We start from the raw sequence: 13935 nt of genomic DNA, 5'->3' as shown, positions 1-13935 counted from the left end.
CCTGTCACGTAAACTGCCCTGTCAATCATCTTGTCACAGTTAAAATCCTCTATTAAATCTAATTTCATTTCCTACCGTTTCGGAGAGAAATGTAGTGGCACGTTCATTTGCCAGTGGGTCTTTCATGGAGACTGTCCTCATGTGTTTGCAATTTTAATATAATAATGCATTTAAAAGTTGCTGCGCTTCACCAACGGACGTCGCTCAAATGCCTCTGGGCGCAATTGGATAGACCTAAAACCAATCAGAGCGATCGTCATCGTGTAAAGCCGCCCCAACGTTTCTGATTGGTGCCGCGATTTCGAGGGATTAGAAATGGGCTTGAATGAGCTCTTTGCCAGACTACTTGCAGAGCAAATCTAAATTTGCCGGAAGTTGTCTGGGTTTTCCCAGGCTAGTATCCTGTTTTACCTCAATTCAAATTCAGGAATTTATTTGGATTGAATTTAAAAACCGTTCTCTGTTCAGTTCTGAATGACGCACAACCCTGCAATGCTTAACCAAGATGATTGCACTTCACTCCTCTCTTTAAATGTGTCATAGTGACCACTTTACTAGATACAGATGGTTTTTTACAGGAACTTCAATATAATAGAGATACAGAGAGAGGGGAAGCAGATGAAATTAGCGTAATGGTCCAGGGAGGAAGAGAAGTGTTATGTGGTCAGACCCCAGTTTTGCAAGCTGTAAGACAGATGAAGAGAGAAATGAGGAGAACAGCCTACCCTGTCATGAATGGTTTACAGTGATGGATCGCAGAGATTAGTGTTACCTCTAACAGCTCGCCCATTGCTGTGGTAGCACAAGGATTTGTGCATGGCGTGACGATCGGAGACATTCCGCATAACAAGCTAATTTAGCAGGCCTCATCTCTAGTAATCGTGAGTGGGATCATTGACATTTGGAGTAAGCTCTAATACTTGGGCCTGTAAGCAACCAAACTAGCAACCACCAAAGCATTGTGGCAGCGAGGTCATGTGCCGTTCGCGTTCTCTAATATATAAATCTAGTTATGTGCAATGAGCCATTGTCATGTAAAATAATGATTTTGTGTATTGTGCAATAGCTTTTTTGCATGAAATCCATTTCAGAATCATCCTGTTTCCTTTGGGATTTTTTCTGCAGTAGCAGATCTGGAACTGGGGAATCACTAACCTCTTTTAAGCCTAGAAGTTGGTCTGGAAACTCCAAATAGGCATTGACGGGCCATTTATTAACTTCCTTCTCCTGATCAGTCCCACATTATACCAACAACACACACAACTCAACACAACAACTCAACACAAACGCATGTGTTGTGCACACATCAGATTGCTTTTCCCTTGTAGAGAAAGATATGTCCCTTGCCCTCCCAGCTTTCGTGTAAATTCTAGTCCAGAGAAAAAATAGCCGGAGAAATCTTTTAATGACAGAAACAGAAGAGGGGGAGGGGCGGAGGCTCAAGCCGCTGTAATTAATGAGGACTGCTCGCTTACGAGATGAAGATTCATTTCATGGGCCACGTTAAGGGATGAGACGATCTCCCGCATGAAGGATACTCCGCAGAGCAGGCAGGGGGGTAATTGATGACGGGGACGCCTCTGCTGTAAATGTGCTGTAAAAGCCATTAGGAAGGGCTTCAGTCTCACCCGTCTGATGCCTGCACAGATAGACCAGCCTGAGAGAATGCTGAAAACAGAACAGAAGTGATCCTCAGACACAAAGACTGCTTTTTGAGACTGAGTTCCCACCAGCTGTCAGCACATTTCGTGCACTCTCTAATTGCCAATGACCTTGTGCTCTGAAACTGTGAGAGTTACCATACAGCAGCAAATTAAATGCCTTTGGTTGCGGCCTCCATGTGATGGGCCTGTGATAATAAATATTCCTGCTATTAGCAGATGACATGGATTTATGACTCGATCAACATCACCAAAAATAGGATTTGGGCCTCCGTGAGATGGGAGGATGGGAATACGTGCCTGTCCTTGGTTTAAGTGGTCGCTGTGCCTCAGGGTTTGTGGCTTTCCTCCAAGTCATCCACGCAGAGACTCCTGAAAAGAAACTGTTGGTCATAGACATCCTGCTGATAGGGTTAAAACAAGAGTGTGCCATCTTCCTCTGCCATGGAAGATGACACACAGCATGCTGAATTATCATATTTGTTTGTTTTGTCTTTTGAATATATGAGTCAAAATGTAATTGATAATATATTTCTATTTTTAGAAATCATTTTTAAGGATAATGTCCTGTAAATTTAGTCAGTATTTCAGGTCAAGTCAAAATAATTTGTATAGCACTTTTCACAATACTCATTGTATCAAAGCAGCTCTACAGAAAATCATGATGTTAATGTTTATAATATCTATAATATAATATCCTTATGCCTAATGGCTTATGCATTTAGCAGATTAGAGCTGACTATTTTGCATAAATACAAGCAGTTTGCAAATAAGTTTGCCTTATATATCCATCTTTACATAAAGAACTGGGCGATAATATAGTTACATTTGGTGGCGAAAAATAAAATAAAATCAGGCCGTTGAGATTTGATATATAGCGCTTTACATGAGTATACCGGTATATATGCTAAACTTGTATTGAATCATTCAATACACAAATTTGAGTTGAAAGCAAAATTAAACCAAATATCTTTCAGTGTTGCTTTTTCAGTGTTGTTATATTTTTGTCAACTGTAGACACTTTAAATTCATTAAATCATTTTATTATTGTAATGATATATATTTTTGACTGATCTTTGTTATCATTGATGACATTGTTGTCAGTAATTTAGTTTACGAGATTAACGTACACATTGTTAAAAGAAATTATCAAAGTTTGTCTGTTAAATCAGATGGCCGAATCAAAAACCTGTACTCGCAAAATGATAATCATGAAATCCAACAGGAAATTACTAAATCCGATTGATTGTAATATATAGTTGTAAATGTAAATCTGTTTCTCCATGTATAATATAAGAAGAGATTCAATATTCAGCATATAAAATAAATCCTTAAAAACAATACGATTTGGTTAGTCGAAATTGTTCCACTCTCACTTCTCACTGCAAATCCGCCACAGCTCAGTAGAGATAAACCAAAGCTTATTCTCTTCGAATTCCTGTCAGGATAAGCTGAGGTCTTTAAGAGTGGAAGTTTCCATCCTGATACATTCTTCTCTCCCAGAGGAATGTGTTTTTCTCTGCCTAGTGTGAATGAGACGGCCTATGGGAGTCTGGGTAATAAGGCGTGGACCTTGGTCAGCACAGCCCATTCGACTGAGAACACTCTGAACTCCAGTACTTTTGTCTTCACATTTGTAGACCGAAAAGAGAAAGCAAGATAGATAAAGGAGCCGTCAGCTTTTGGACTGTGCTGTCCTCCTCTAGGACACACAGGAGGGCAGTGGTCAGGAACAAAAGGTCTGAGAGACAGATTGTATACTCTAGAATGATACGTCCCACTCCAAATAGGTCCACTTAACTTTCAGTAATGCAGAAGTCAGTGATGCAGAAGTACCATAGATGTTTTCTTTAAAGGGTTAATTCATCCCAAAAAAAATATTTTGTCATTTACTCACCCTTGTGTTGTTTTTATAGCTGTATTACTTTATTTTCCTTTCCAAAGCCTCTTTATCACCGTATATTTAGAAAAGAATCCATGACTTGTGCACTGTATTCAAAGTCACTGTAATCATAAAATAGCTCTGAGTAACAGACTGAAATGTATTTATGTGCATCTAAAGGCTATTTTATTTTATTTTATTTTATTTTATTTTATTTTATTTTATTTTATTTTATTTTATTTTATTTTATTTTATTTTATTTTATTTTATTTTATTTTATTTTATTTTATTAAGTGCCTTTTTTAATAAAAAAAACAATCCCCTTTTCTTCGGCAGAAATATAGTCATAATGGGTTTGGTACAGTATTAGAGTAAACAATGACATAATTTTCATTTTTGGGTGAACTGTAACAATATACTGTTAAAACAAGAATTGGACTGACAGCTAAATGGCATCCAGTTTAAAACGTTTAACTCTAGTTTAATCCAAGCCCTCTAGTGAATCTGATACTATTTTCATGATCATTTCATGAGACATTTACTTGATAAATCGTCTCTTCGGGTGATTCAGAGAGCAATAAACCTATTATTTATAGGTGCACAAGCCTTCGGACAATTGTTAATGTCACCGTGTCCTGACCTCACGGGTGAGTTCAAAGCTCCAGTGCTCAGTCGGCCGAGCCGGCCTGCTAAAGTGTTTATGATACTAATATCAGCCGGTCCCATATGGAGAGGGCAAACCCATAGACTAGTGACTGGGACTGTAGAGGACATGGTTACCGGACCGTAGCACTGTCACGCAGAGATGCAATCATGACTGTCATTATTACCATTTAGTCCTTCACCAGATGCCCTCTTAACAGGCGACCAAACCTAACTGCAATCCGCTTGCACGGATCACACCATCACCATACCCCTCTGGCGATCAGCTCCGATCTTCCAATCCGCTCACGTCCTTTAAGCCAATGCAATGACGATGTTTACTTCAGGAAGTGACATTTGCAACTTTATTTAGCTCAATGAGTTGCCGGCTATTGGCATGACCTTTTCTGCCATTGCTGTGGGTCCAGTCTTAGAGACTCCGACTTCTTTTCTCGCTTATATTGATGTTCAATAAACCCCCGTTCTTCATTGATGAAGTCATTTTGTGCAATACTTATGAAATGCTTCGACTAATAGAGTGTTTAATTCCAATGAGAATATTTATATATACAAGAGTGGAGTCGGAATTGATGAGAATGGAGGTCGTGTTTATGCCAAGTTGTTTATTAGCAGTCGTGATTTGAAACTCAAATGATATGAAAATGCTATTTTGTTTTTGTGATGACAAATATTCTGGTCCCTTGTCAAACCAAGTATCAAAAACAGTTTGTAGAGTGTTTACGGTTTAATAGGGGTTAAGTCTCACACAGTTTTCTCTGTGAGTAAATAATGACAGAATTTTTAATAATTCTGTTTTAGTTTTCTCATCCCATGTCTAAAGGAAGCGGGTGCTGCGATGCTGCTTAGATTCCCATGGAGGCTGCACCTTTCAGACGCAGGTCTAAAGGCATCTTTCACTGTCCCAGTGATAAGGATGTGCTTTATGTATTCCGGTCATGTTGGATATACACACACCTTCCTGACAAATGCAAGGCCGGCAGGAGTTAGAGCTATGGGGGGATGATAAACAGTTTTGTTTGTGTATCTGTGACTGAGTAAGGAAAGAGAGCATTTTATTTCTTTGATGAAACACATTAGACATGTGGTGGGATTGAATCAGGTGCGCTCCAGCGTGCTGCTGTAGTAAGAAAATTAATACACAAAGCACTAAATAAAAATGTTTCAAAGCTACCCGTTTTCAGTCTAGAAAACTGTTGCGTTTAAAAAACTACAGAAGCTACAAAGCAGCATTAACAGTGTCTTTTAAAACGATTTATCTCAAACAAGGATTGATTTTTGAGTGTGTGTATTGCAGGGGTATTTTAATCTATCCTGTAAACACCACATGTCTGCAAAAATGTATGAAAACCATTCAAGGCTTAGTTCTTCAGAGCTGTTCATGTTCTGTTCTCTTACTGTGGAGGTCCACTTTTTCAAGTTTGTTCTTTGTGATAAATAATGTCATTATAAATATATATATATATATATATATATATATATATATATATATATATATATATATATATATATATATATATATATAAAGCAAGTGATAGAAAACATTATTTGCACATATGAACACATTTATTTGTTACTAGAAGTTCTGTTCCAAAATCTAGTGAGCTGGATTTAAAGGCATCTTAGATTTTTAAAGGATAGACAATGTCATCATGCCTTCTTAGATCCCTTCTTTTGGCTAAATTATAAGAGAAGTGGTGGTTATGGTAGTCCCATAATGCACTTCGATGAGCTATGTGAAAAAATGAAGATTGGTTATAAATACTTTCATTAATTGATTATAATATAAAATTCAGAACTGAGATTCATGCCCCAATCCAACATTTATAATCCCCCCCCCCCCCCCCCCCCCCAAAAAAAAAGACAGTCAGAGGCATGAACTAGAAATAAAGATGCCATTTTTTGTGTTGTTTGTCTGTGTGCGTCAGTGAGGAGGTTTGCTGAAGGGCAGCACGACCATGTTCTTCTTTATTGAAAAAGACAAACGTGGGGGTTTGTAAGCAAGACATGCTTCATTTTAACGTCTACTGTGGCCCATGGCAAAGAAGTGTGCAATCTGTAAGTCTCAAGTATGCTGTGATGCTCACATGATGTTTACCTGTGGTTTGTGTACACACAATGTGTGTGTATAAAGTGCCTAGCAGGAACACACAACACATCTTAGCTCCTGAAGATCAGTTCGATTAGACGTAAATCTTGCTCTGAAAAGAGAGAGGTAGTTTGTTGAAAATTATTACAAATTAAAAATAATTTTACTTTCAGTTTTGGGTGTACTCTAAGCAGTTTGGTGGTAAAATAGTAATAATAAAAAATAAAAAAATCTGATTTCTTTTTACAGTACAGTATATTTAGTCTCCCTCATGAATTTGATGTTGGTGGGGTTTTTTCTTTAAGTGGGTTAGCTGTATGGTATAGAAATATGGTATAGAAAGGAACATCCCTTCTAACAAGATTATATCCCACAATTCACCTGTAATCTCACATCGGAGCCCCTCGGGGTGCTATAAATGTTTATTACATCTAAGCTTCTTTCATAATACCTCCCTCGCTCTAATGAATGTTAAGGGTTATTGAAAAGACCCAAGTCTAACACCTGACCTCAACGTATTTCAATCTCTCTTCATTTTATATTCTTCTCCAAATCTATATTTTTAGGGGAACTATTTTGTGTTTTTTCTACCTCGATTAATTTGAGGGAGACTGGAAGGTTGTTATGTGCTTGTCTTGATTACTAATGAAGACTTTAGAGCTTTGAGGTCTTTAAAAAAGACAACACAAAATCAGAATTAATCATACTTTCCTAAAGTGCATTCAGTAATTTGTTCCTCATTAAAATGGTTAAACTAAGAAATAAATAGTACTTTTGACCAGTGTGATTGAAGTAAAAATAATGAATATTCTGCCAACATTTACTTAAACTCACGTTCTTGTAGTGGCTTTCGTTCTTCCTTAAAAAAAAAAAAAAAAAAACGCTTTCAAGGTTCTAAAATGATGCAAAAGCACCATAAAACATCATAAGACCAGTCCATGTTTCAAGACTTCTGAATCCATATAATAGAACACATTGAAATTAAAGTTGTGATTCACTGAAATATTGGACATCTAACGTATCTCTCCCCAGTATGTTTAAGAGAGAAGTGAAGATGTTGTAAATGATGTGTTCTTTTGAGTCAAATCTGTTCATTGACTCATTTGAGCCAGTTCCCAAAACAGTTCTCAAAAGCATTGTGAGCTAAGCTGATAGTAGAGGACATTGGTGCCGATGGTTCTACAATCTACGGTTACACTGATTTTAAGAAATTCAGTCTGGTCTCAGTGATTTAATCATGAATCATACTGATTTGAAGTTCAACTCGGTGATCCAGTCACAGTGGTTAAAAGCATGGAAAGTAAATGATGGAATTTTTTTGATTTGTGGGTCAAATATTCCTTTAAATTGAAGGCTTGCAGATGTGGCCTAGAAAAAGTATTTATTCTCCATGAAGCAGCCACCCCCGCTTCATTCTGCGTGAGTTTGTTAATGAGCACTTGATGAATAAGGTCTCTGCTGTTGCATATAAGAAAGTTGCATAACATTATTCAAACAGCTGTAGCTGTATATCAAGGATAATAGGAAGACGTGTAGCTGCACTGTCAGTTGGTCTAATCACATGGTGTCGTAATGCATGTGCTGACTCCCCTTTCTCTCTGTCTTTCTGGTGGGCAGAGAGCGGGTGGCATGGGATAGGCGTGGATTTGCTCGTGTATGTTGTGACAGTGGTTCAGTGAGGCGTGAGAGGGAGGGTTACACTCTTGGCTCAAAGGCACTGCCAGCTGATGCAACAGATGGCAAATGTATTTGATTGGTGCAAGGTGTTTGATGAGCAGAAATGGCTCTGTTTAATTACTTGTCAAGTTGTCCGTCTGGAGCTTGAGCCTCCTTGTCTGTCTTCAGGCATGATTGAATTGCATTGCTGGATGGACTGAAGCACCAACCAGTTCCTGCATCTATTGTTTACATCAAAATGTAATTATTTTTTCCGTTTTCTTTTTTTCTTTTTGCAGTATGTACTGGGACAGAGAATAAACTGAGTACTCTGTCAGACCTGGACCAGCAGTATCGGACCCTTCGTAAATACTACGAGAACTGCGAGGTGGTGATGGGTAACCTCGAGATCACCAGCATCGATCGCAGTCGTGACCTGTCCTTTCTTAGGGTAAGTACTTTGTGTGAGCCATTACAGGCCATTCCCCACATGACATCTCAGATTTCATATTAATATTTTATGATTCCATAGTGTCCTAATATTCTGTGCCATATCAAAGGTTCACGGTTTTAATTACCATACTTGATTTGCCTGGTTTGGCATCAGAGTTCAGTTTGTTTGGTTACTGTGTAAAGCAACAGACTTTGTGCATATAACATTTCTACCGACGCTGCAACGGTTATAATGACGTCACACTCTGCACCTTCTTTTTTTTTAAAGCAAGAAACTAGTCAAGTCAAGTCAAGTCAAGTTTATTTGTATAGCGCTTTTCACAATACAGATTGTATCAAAGCAGCTTCACAGTATTAAATTAAAATAAAACAACAAAGTTTGTTTCAAGAGGAATTTATTGATTGATAAAATTTAATTAAATATCCCCAAAATATCCCCAACTGAGCAAGCCAAAGGCAACAGTGGCAAGGAACCGAAAAACTCCATCAAGTGACCTAATGGTGTCCTAAAACTCCATCAGGTGACCTAATGGTGTCCTAAAACTCCATCAAGTGACCTAATGGTGTCCTAAAACTCCATCAGGTGACCTAATGGAGAAAAAAAAACCTTGGGAGAACCCAGGCTCAGTCGGGGGCCAGTTCTCCTCTGGCATTTATGAGCTAGAGGCCGGATTGTAGTTTGAACTGTAGGATTATATGAATGCCTGGCTGAAGAAATGCGACTTTAATCTAGTTTTAAACTGGGAGAGCGAGTCTGAGCAACGAACAGTATCAGGAAGACTATTCCAGAGTTTTGGAGCCAAATGTGAAAATGCTCTCCCTCCTTTGGTGGTTCTGGATATCCTAGGTATGACCAAAAGCCTTGAATTTAGTGATCTTAAAGAGCGCGATGGATTATAGGGCGATAGAAGATCCGTTAAATAGACTGGAGCTAAGCCGTTTAGGGCTTTATAAGTCAGTAGCAATACCTTGTAAACACACTACAGTGTAAACATTTTAACTAATATAATATATCACTATTCTTTCCCCAGTTGATTAATCACAGTACATTATGCTGATTGTTTTGTATTACAGGTTTTCTGAAATGTTTTTAAATATGCAAATGAGGCAATGTCCAATTAAATATGAACACATTCACATACGTTTCAAGAGCAGAAATATGAACATTGGATAAAGCCAGGTTCAAAATTCTTGTTTCATTTTGTTGACATATTAGAGTTAAAGGTTTTTACTGGGCCCAGGACAGCATTCCCAGTTGTCCTGTCTGATGCCAGCCCTGTAGGTCCATCACATCTTTTGTCCTCAGAGTGGACAGAGTTTTGCATTACTAATTGTTCTTCTTGCCACAAAAACACGCAACGCCACCCCGCAGGTCAGGGAAACTGTTCAACTGTGCAGGGCAACTACTGGCCTCCCGCTGAGGTAATTGGCCAATGCAATCGCTAGTATCAAAGTAAAAGCGCTGATAAACAGAGTCGTATTATTGCTCAGGCTAAATAGGATGATGGTTAGGGAGAATAACATCCTGAGCTTAGACATCAATCTAAAAACAATTCCGGTCCATGTTTATTTCGCCGCACCATAGGGGATGATAGAGCACAGCGGAAATCACTTGTAGGAAAATGCTTTAACATTTAGACTGCCATCTTTGTAGGCCAATGAGGTCTTGGTGTATCTAGAGGCCTCAGTTGCACAGGTTAATTGAACTTGTTAATTGAGAACAACAGCAGGGCCAAAGAGTGGAGTCACATGTGTATTTTTGGTAGGATTTTTAATATTTTAAAGCATTAATATGACACTTCCCCAGGGTCTTCACGTCAGTTGGGGAAACTTCACCTTGAAGAGACAAGGAGGAGAAGAGAAATCTTTTCAACAGTTGACTAGCCGTCTCTTGGGTGATTGAAACTGATGCTTTCTTTTTTAAAGATAGCTGGAGATTGATGGCCACTTCCAAAACAGCCAGAATAGCTTTAGTGGTAAACAGAGTTGATCTTCTCGTGCCTTCAGGGCTGATGAATTAAACCCTCTATGTGATGAATAACTGTAATTCTGCCCTCTTAAAAAATCCACATTTCTCTTTTAAAGGCAAAGGTTACATCGCAATTCAGAGTTAGATGTTTTGCATGGATGTTCAGCCCATGTGAACCGTTGCTGGTTGTCCATCACATTTATGCGCATTTTAAATGTACGCTGAGTTTAAACACTTGATATTCGCATAAACTCTCAAAATTTCCATAAGGTTTATGCGCTAGGCTGAGGTGGAGTTAAAGGTAATGGGGGAAAAAATATATTTTTGCAAAACAGATGCCGTATTTTCATTATTTGGAAACGTGTATCCACTCTTTCTCAGAACAAAGTTGACAAACACGGTGCTACTGTATAAAGTTCAATGTTTTGCATTCTCTTTTGTCAAATTTTCTGAAATACATTTTTAAAAAAAAGTAAAACATTTGGCTGGAAATCCAGCTACTGACACCCTCTTGCAAGAATCTCCCGTCTTTGATATGGTTGTCTTTCGACCCTCCATCCGCATATAATGCATTATATGCTTAGTTCAGGATTTAATGAGCCGATATAGAGTTAATAACCGGTTATCATTTCCAAGAGGAAAGCATAAATATTTCCACAAGGCAGCATGTCATTAGGCTGAAGATTAGATACTGCAGAGTGCCTAGAGTGTGAGGTCTGATTGGAAATATTACTGGATATACGGTGTTGCCATGGAGCTCTGACAGGGACCAGAACTATTCTTCTTTTTAATTTGTCTCTTTTTCTCATTGACTGTCTCTTCTATGTATTTTCCTTCTTTTCTCCTCATGTTGTCTGATCTAGTCAGTTAAAGTGGCTTCCCAAAACAAGCAATGTTCCTAGAATAGCTTTCAGATCCTGAACTGAAGTGATCGGGAGTTGTGTTTTGGCACTGTAGCGCTGACGTGACTTTGCTAAAGGGTCACCAGTCTTCAACTGTCAGTGACATTTTGCAGATTTAGAGTTGGAGTATATAAAAACATTGCTAGCAGTATTTAAAAAGTCATTAATGAATTTTCATCATTTCTGTCAAATATATATGCAAACCTGTGAATTAAAGTGTCGTGACAGCTTTTGAATGTAAATATATATATATATATATATATATATATATATATATATATATATATATATATATATATATATATATACTGTATATATACAAATCTGCATTTGTATTTATCGAATTACCATAAAAGGCTGCATGGACTACAATTCTGAGTGACTTGCGATTTGTTTTCTGTCTTATATAAGCAAATTCTAAATAAAACAATCGCATAGGGAATGAATCTCAGTGTCCTCCATTGTTTTTCTCAGCCCGAGGCGTCTCTGAGGTTGGCTGGGCCGAAGGTTGCTACTCTCAGAAACATTCACCTCCACTTCTTATAAACTTTCCTATTTGTTTACTGACTCTAAATATTGATTCAAATCAAACTTACCTTGAAATAGAGAACATTTTAGGATTGTTTTCCTGGCAAATATTGTCTAAGCAGCCGTTGTTGTGTGGGATGTGAATACTTGGTTCTCCATTCAACCCTGAGAATATACAACAACACATGATGATGAGATACAATCTACTTCCATGAACTTTAAAATGGTACAAATGATTTGAAAAAAAAAATCTTTTTTGTTTAATTTCTTTGGTTATGGATGACTCACTGGCTTTTTCTAAAAACCTTGTAAACTACACTACCTACTGCCTAAATACAGTAGTAATAGAACCTTATAAACTTTTCAGCTTTAAATTCAACAGCAGCGGATTATAGTTGATTGATATTTGCGTATAGTTGTTTAAAGCAATGGTTATATATTGCTTTAAATAAAAGACTGTGATGTCTGTGAATTGTTTTAATATATATATATATATATATATATATATATATATATATATATATATATATATATATATATATATATATATATTATGATGAAATGGACAAAATAATGAGAGCAGTTTTATTGTGTTAGTAATATGAACATAGAGTGATGTAAATACGTAATGTACCTTGTACTTTGAAAGTCTAAATTAAAAATAGGATAAAGTATAATTGTTGCATTGGAAACGTAACTGAGCAAAAATCAGTTGCAATAGTGTTTAGGCCGGGGTGTGACGAAACACGAGACGATACACAATATTGCGTTGAGGAGAACAAGACGAAACAATATTTTTAAGAAACCCTATATTTAAGAAATCTTCAGTGACCAAATATGATTGGAAAAATAGTATTTTATTCAACTGAAAGTCAAAAAATGCTGGTGTATTTCACTTGTAATTTAACTAATCTATATCTGTCACTAACGATTATTTTGGTAATTGAGTAATTGGTCAATTATTTTGACAATCTTAATAATTGTAGATTTTTTTTTTTTTGTGGTAATAAAAATAAAACAATAGCATTTAAAATAATTTAAAATACATAACAACAGGGCAATAATAATTGGTTCAACTAAAGTAAAAAAACAAGTCATTTTATGGTTTTATTGAACAACACTGTCATTATACATAAAGTAATATACAGTACATAATATAAACAATCAGCTTATGTACATTATATATATTATAACAAATGTCTGCAGAGGGCGCCAATGACCTGGTGATTGTTGTTGTTGCGATTTACAGCCTGATCAAATCCTTGTTTAATATTGTTCTATCTCATGAGCATAAATTATCATATGCTGTAAAAGACAGAACAATATAATGCAAGCACTGTAAAAAGTTTTGCTACAAACTCAACTCAGTCATGCTGCTATCGCGAGACAGATTTGAACCTCGACCAGAGATATTGTCACATTTTATTATCGCAAGATCTTGTGACTCGAGATCTCGTCACACCCCTAATAGTGTTTCTAAATTGCTAGAAATGCACACTAAGGTACAGTAATGAAGTTCATGTACTTTATACCCCTAGGTAATGTAGTTTTTCCAGGGCTAAATGCTACGTTAGATCAGCTGTGATCGAGAGACGTTTTCACAGTGCCCTTCAATATTAATGAAGACTGATGAAGTGTTTGGGAGTCCATGTCTTTCAACTCTGCCTGGATGGGATTGACAATCGCAATTAGCAAACTCTCAAGTTCATTTCCATCACTTTAATATGACATGAAGACGGGCTTAGAAGGGGAGGAGAGAGAAGGAGCAAGAGAGGAGGGGAATTTCGTTTGCTTTGGGAATAATTAGTCAAATATTGGTGCAATTAGAGGTCACATGAAAAAGACCACTTTCACAGAATATCAGTATCTTGACTGTCAGATACAATAGAGCAATGTATTAATGTTAAATTAACATTATTATTATTATTAAATTATTTTAACATTAATATTATACTTAATATGAATTTTCATAAAATGTCAGTGTTTGAGAACATTTTTATTTACTTTTGTATGTTAAGCACATTTGGTATGATGTAAAATCTTGGTCCTTTAGTTGAGAATCACTGAAACTTTTTAGCTCATGTTTATGGACTCACAGTTTAATGGAGTTTTAGAAGAAATATAAACACTTCCAC

At 36.9% G+C, this 13935-nt stretch overlaps 1 protein-coding gene across 2 annotated transcripts in view; it reads left to right on the top strand.

Annotated features, from left to right (window-relative positions):
- erbb4b (erb-b2 receptor tyrosine kinase 4b) overlaps positions 1 to 13935 on the top strand; it is a 310282-nt gene that overhangs the window by 144566 nt on the left and 151781 nt on the right. For both annotated transcript variants that reach the window (XM_082174552.1, XM_082174551.1), the window contains exon 2: positions 8248 to 8399. In XM_082174552.1, coding sequence (XP_082030678.1) covers positions 8248 to 8399 — 152 coding nt within the window. The remainder of the gene's footprint in view (positions 1 to 8247; positions 8400 to 13935) is intronic.

Source organism: Leuciscus leuciscus (genome assembly GCF_965113295.1).
Source record: "Leuciscus leuciscus genome assembly, chromosome: 7".
In the NCBI taxonomy this organism is placed as follows: Eukaryota; Metazoa; Chordata; class Actinopteri; order Cypriniformes; family Leuciscidae; genus Leuciscus; species Leuciscus leuciscus.
Note: the sequence above shows the minus strand (reverse complement) of the source record. Positions and strands in the feature narration are given on the sequence as shown.